Source organism: Acanthisitta chloris, unplaced genomic scaffold (genome assembly GCF_000695815.1).
Source record: "Acanthisitta chloris isolate BGI_N310 unplaced genomic scaffold, ASM69581v1 scaffold19302, whole genome shotgun sequence".
Classification (NCBI taxonomy): Eukaryota; Metazoa; Chordata; class Aves; order Passeriformes; family Acanthisittidae; genus Acanthisitta; species Acanthisitta chloris.
The window spans coordinates 4,482-9,003 of NW_008659013.1; the positions used below are offsets into that span (position 1 = coordinate 4,482).

Below are 4,522 nucleotides of genomic sequence, written 5' to 3' on the forward strand. Positions count from 1 at the left end.
TTGCATGACTGTTTCTACCTCAGAGGTATAGGTATGAAACCGAAGAACTCCAGTGTACCAAATGCTAGATAGTTACCCAAGAACCTCAACTTAACGCATACCAGCAAAGCACAGGGAATTGTGCTGAATATCAAAGTACTTACAAAAATGAAGTTCATCCCAAGTAAAGTCCATTAAAAGATAAAGACAATCCATTTCCCATCATGCCATGCAGCTCGCCCTTTCTTGAAAAACCACCTGCCTCTTTCATGCCAAGAGCTGTGAGGAAAGCAACACTATGAAGCAAGCAGCACATTTCCTTTGCTATTCAAAGGGATACTGTCAGCTCCACCAACTACTGGTTTTTTAATAGTAAATTTGTTTTCCTCTTCATTGCTTGTTTTCACATGCTCAGAGAAGCCTGATTTTTTTCATCCTTCCTACTGCTTCCAATTTGAGCAATAGCTTCCACAAGGTGTACTAATAAAACAGATGCAAATGTGGCTGCTATTTTTTTACTTCCCTTATAGGGCACGAGCATTATTAAGTCATCAGCATTGTAAAAAGCTCTTGGGAATGCAGCAGCTTTGCAAGTCGTTTGCTGCTGCCACAGAACGTTTTCGTTTTTTTCAGTCAGAGAGAAGCACAACTTGTGTTGGCCATTATTTCCATCCAAATGCTGCAGTTGGATGGTAGGTCCATTTCTTTTCACCTGAGCAGATTGAGAAAGAGTCCATTCCTTAGGTATTGTATTCTGAATCAGAGCAGCAATGCTACTGTTCTCCACCTATAAGCTTGTTCAGTGGAACACATTGGAAGGACAGAGATAGAAATGCAACTGTCTTTAATGATTTGGAGATCCAGTAGGTAAATGGAGGAAGCAGAACACTGCTGATGTTAAAACTTCACCCATCTGAAGGAACTAAAATGGAGGAAGTAATCGAAATAGAAAGAAGTCCTTCTAGACACACATTCCCTGATCTTTGGAAGAACCATGTCTACTATACTGGAGTAACACTCAGGTCATCTGACAAAGACAGACCAGAGTCCCTCTCTCTTGATGTTTTCTCTGTTTTATAAAAAGGCTTTTCATCTCTGTGCAGACTGGAGCTCCTTAGCACAGCTGCTCTGACCTCTCCTAAAGCTGATGGCTGGTGGTCAGCGTTATAGCACAGGTCATCATAAGCATAATTTACATTGCCACAGGGGAAAGTCTGGAGTTTCACCAGTTCAATCCCACTGATATCCAGGTGAGGGTAGTTGCTTCGACTTGGAGATGCTGGAGATGCCCTAGAGCTAGGAGAGGAACTGCAGTTCCCATCAAAGCCTGAATCTTCCCGCTCTGGATTTGCTTTGAGCTTGGAGCTGGGGCTGAAGTGACAGATATTCTCTAGCACCCATGATCCATAGGTTGGGTTCCAGAGATTTTTTGTTTTGTTTTTAAGTCTGTGGGCTGATGGATTGCTGAGCTCCAGCTTCTGGTTTGAGGCCTGCTGGAACCAAGACCCGCTGTTGAAGTCACTGAGGCATGGCAGGCTGGGACCTCGGGCAGTCCGATTGCTCAGGTTCTCCACCAGTAGCTCTTGTGGACATTGTACAAGTTTGTGCCCAGCATGGTGGGAGTCCAGTGTTTTAGGTGTTGTCTGAGGTGTGAGAGAAGGGCTTACCAACAGTGGCACTATCCCACTGGACATGTTTGGGCGCACAACCGTACTCCCTTCATCCTCTGGTGTGGGACCACACTCCATGGGCAGCTCAGTGTTGATCACATCAGGGTCCTGAAAAAGAGAGAGAAGAATCTGTTACACCCTGAGCACCTTCAGGGTGACTATCACATTGCATTTTAAAAGAAATAGCCATGAGAACAAAAAAAACTTTTGGCAGACACTGCCATCAGGTTTGGGCAATATTCCTCCACATTGTACAAGGTGCTCTGTGCCATCTGGATATCACATGCTGTTGATACTTGCGAAAATGTTCTCTTATTTACATGCTTCCTTTGGGCAGAGGCTGTGCTGTATTGAAATCAGTGGCTAAGCTGGGGGTCACTAGTATAAAATTTCTCCTTTGGGAAGTTGGATCCAGGCCTGTAACCATAAAATGCTACCAGATGGTGAACTCACCATGCCATCTCACTCCTCCTCTCCAAAACTATATAGCTGCAACTTTTGAGCAGTAGTAGGCAAAGTCAGAATATGGACCTTGATTCTAAGTACCTTTCTGTCACAAAATGAAGGACATTTTGCTAGTGAACAAGTTGAGAGCTAAAAGCATCCACTTGCATGGGAACGGTGTATTCTTAGGTTGTCTAGGTTGAGATGGGAGAGTGAGGATGGATGCTGGAAAAGAGCAGTTGAGACAAGAGCACCACCACAACTGGGAAAATAATTATATCAGTCTGACAGGACTCTTCACTTGTTTTTGGGACTAAAGCTAATGTCTTTGGATAGCTGGCATTCCATGGATTATCATCCACCTGGATACCAAAAACCACTACCTGTGTACAGTACTTGATTCTTTCCAGGATGGTGGAGAAGTTTGGCCGATACTCTGGGCTATGCTGCCAGCACTGTGTCATGATCCGGTACCTTAGAGTAAGTAAAAAAAAAAAAGAAAAGTGGAAAAACAAAAAAAGGATTGATCAAGAAAGCTAATGATGTAAAATTGTTTCAGTATGAAGTCATCGTGGGTCCAGAGGAATGGCACTTGGCCCAAAGGAGGAAAGCAAAAGTGGACATGCCATTTCTGCATCCCTGGATCCTGACTCATTAGGAAACCACTACTTAAAGCAAATCCTATAGTTTTCTAAGCTGTATACAAGAGGCAATAGCTCAAGAGACATTTAATAATACTCACCTAACACTGAAGGCAATCACCATTCCCTGACTAGAGGCGCTTCTGTCCACGTTTGATACCTGCTATACCTTGGCTTGTGAGAGCAAGAAAATACTTACACTGGTCCTGGACAGTTTTTTGGTGGATCCATTCTTCCTCCACTGGTGACAAATTCTAGCACTTCCTGATTGGTTTTGCAAGGGTAGGGCATGTAGCCTAGAGAGAAAATCTCCCAAAGCAGCACACCAAAGGACCTGTGTCAGAAAGCAGCCAATGAGACCAATTAGGTTTCATTTGTGCTCCACAAACCTAACATAAAGCTGTGTAGGTGACGTGACAGCAACAACAACCTTTCAAACCTGCAGGCCAGCAACAGTAATGTGCAATTAGTGTGATTATGAGTCAACTAATAAAAAAATTCTTTCTGCTGCATTCATTATTCCTAGAGCAGGAAACGCCAGAGTGCCCTTTGCTATGTATGGTCAAACTGAAAAGAACTGTTAGATCTGGCATAGAGATTCCTGCCTTACTTGGGAAAACTTGAAGGATCTTAAGGATTGAGACGTCTGAGGCTGCTATGGGAAACCTGGGGTCGAGCCATTAAGGAAATCCTGTCTGTGTGAGTGTGGTGAGTGTCACTGTGAAGGGGCCTCTGCCTAGCTTAGGCAGTGTGACTGCCAGAGTGGGTCCCAGATGGTCAGACAGGAGTCTCTTTAGCACTTGAATAACTGTCAAGATGTCAAGAATAAAATGAAGTAAGAGACACCAGTGAAACTGAAAGGCAGCAGCATTTTTTGTTTTGTCCTGATACGGTTGTTCTCCTTTTTCACACCTACAGGTCAGATAGGCAGTGCCACTGGAAATGATGTATGACTTGGACACAGGGGAGTCAAGAGGGTTCTGGCAGGACTTCAGCAGGGTCAGAATTTTAAGAGTCACAACTTGCTGCAAAGACCGAAGTAATTTCCAGTACATGCATGTTACTTATAATAGCCTATTACAGGAACTGCAGCACTTTCCTCCAAAATATTTGGTGCTGGCTGCTCACAGTTAGGTGCAGATAAGGAATCCCTTGTCTTCCGGCATCACTAACAGCTTCAGGAAACTGGGTCAGTGTGGCATTTAAGGGAATGCCTCAGTACAGTATACTGGAGAATCTACTGCACAGGGAGAGAGATGTTCTTAAGCAACTGGAAAGCTTTCATTCCCCAGTACTTGTGCATGAATGTACTACTGTTGAGATGATGCTTATTTTAAAGAAAGCTCAAGTTACATAGGAAATCAGTATGTAAATATTGTTTCCTCAGCAACCAGCCAGGACTTATGATTACATCTCCTGTCATTTTATATAAAAAGAAAAAAATATACAAAAGATTAATTCTGGGTGGTACAGAGAAAGTAATTTACAAGGTATATAAGCAGGTCTTCTCACTGACAGAAACTGAGTGGCAGATACTGAGGGCTGAGGGAAGTGCCTGATCCTATTTGTCTGGATTTTTAACTGAGACTTCTTGAGAATACAATCTGCTTTTGCTTTTCACTTCTTGATGGGCTTTATATGATACTCTACATTTATGTATAGCAAATGTTTATTATCTCCACTTATGCTAGACCTTTGAATTCTTATTCAGAATTATTTAGCCATGCTTCTACTGAATGTGGTGGGAAGACTTCTCTTATTTTTCTGGAAAATTCTGACCTTTATTAA

At 42.9% G+C, this 4,522-nt stretch overlaps 1 protein-coding gene across 1 annotated transcript in view; it reads right to left on the reverse strand.

The window, feature by feature from the left end:
- Nucleotides 1-980: 980 nt before the first annotated feature.
- The window catches only part of LOC103797047 (leukocyte tyrosine kinase receptor-like), a 35,790-nt gene continuing 32,248 nt past the window's right edge, over nt 981-4,522 (reverse strand). The window contains exons 24-26 of the mRNA XM_009069243.1: nt 2,934-3,068; nt 2,477-2,567; nt 981-1,757 (exon numbers count right to left, since the gene is read on the reverse strand). Of these exons, the coding sequence (XP_009067491.1) occupies nt 981-1,757; nt 2,477-2,567; nt 2,934-3,068 (1,003 nt within the window). The remainder of the gene's footprint in view (nt 1,758-2,476; nt 2,568-2,933; nt 3,069-4,522) is intronic.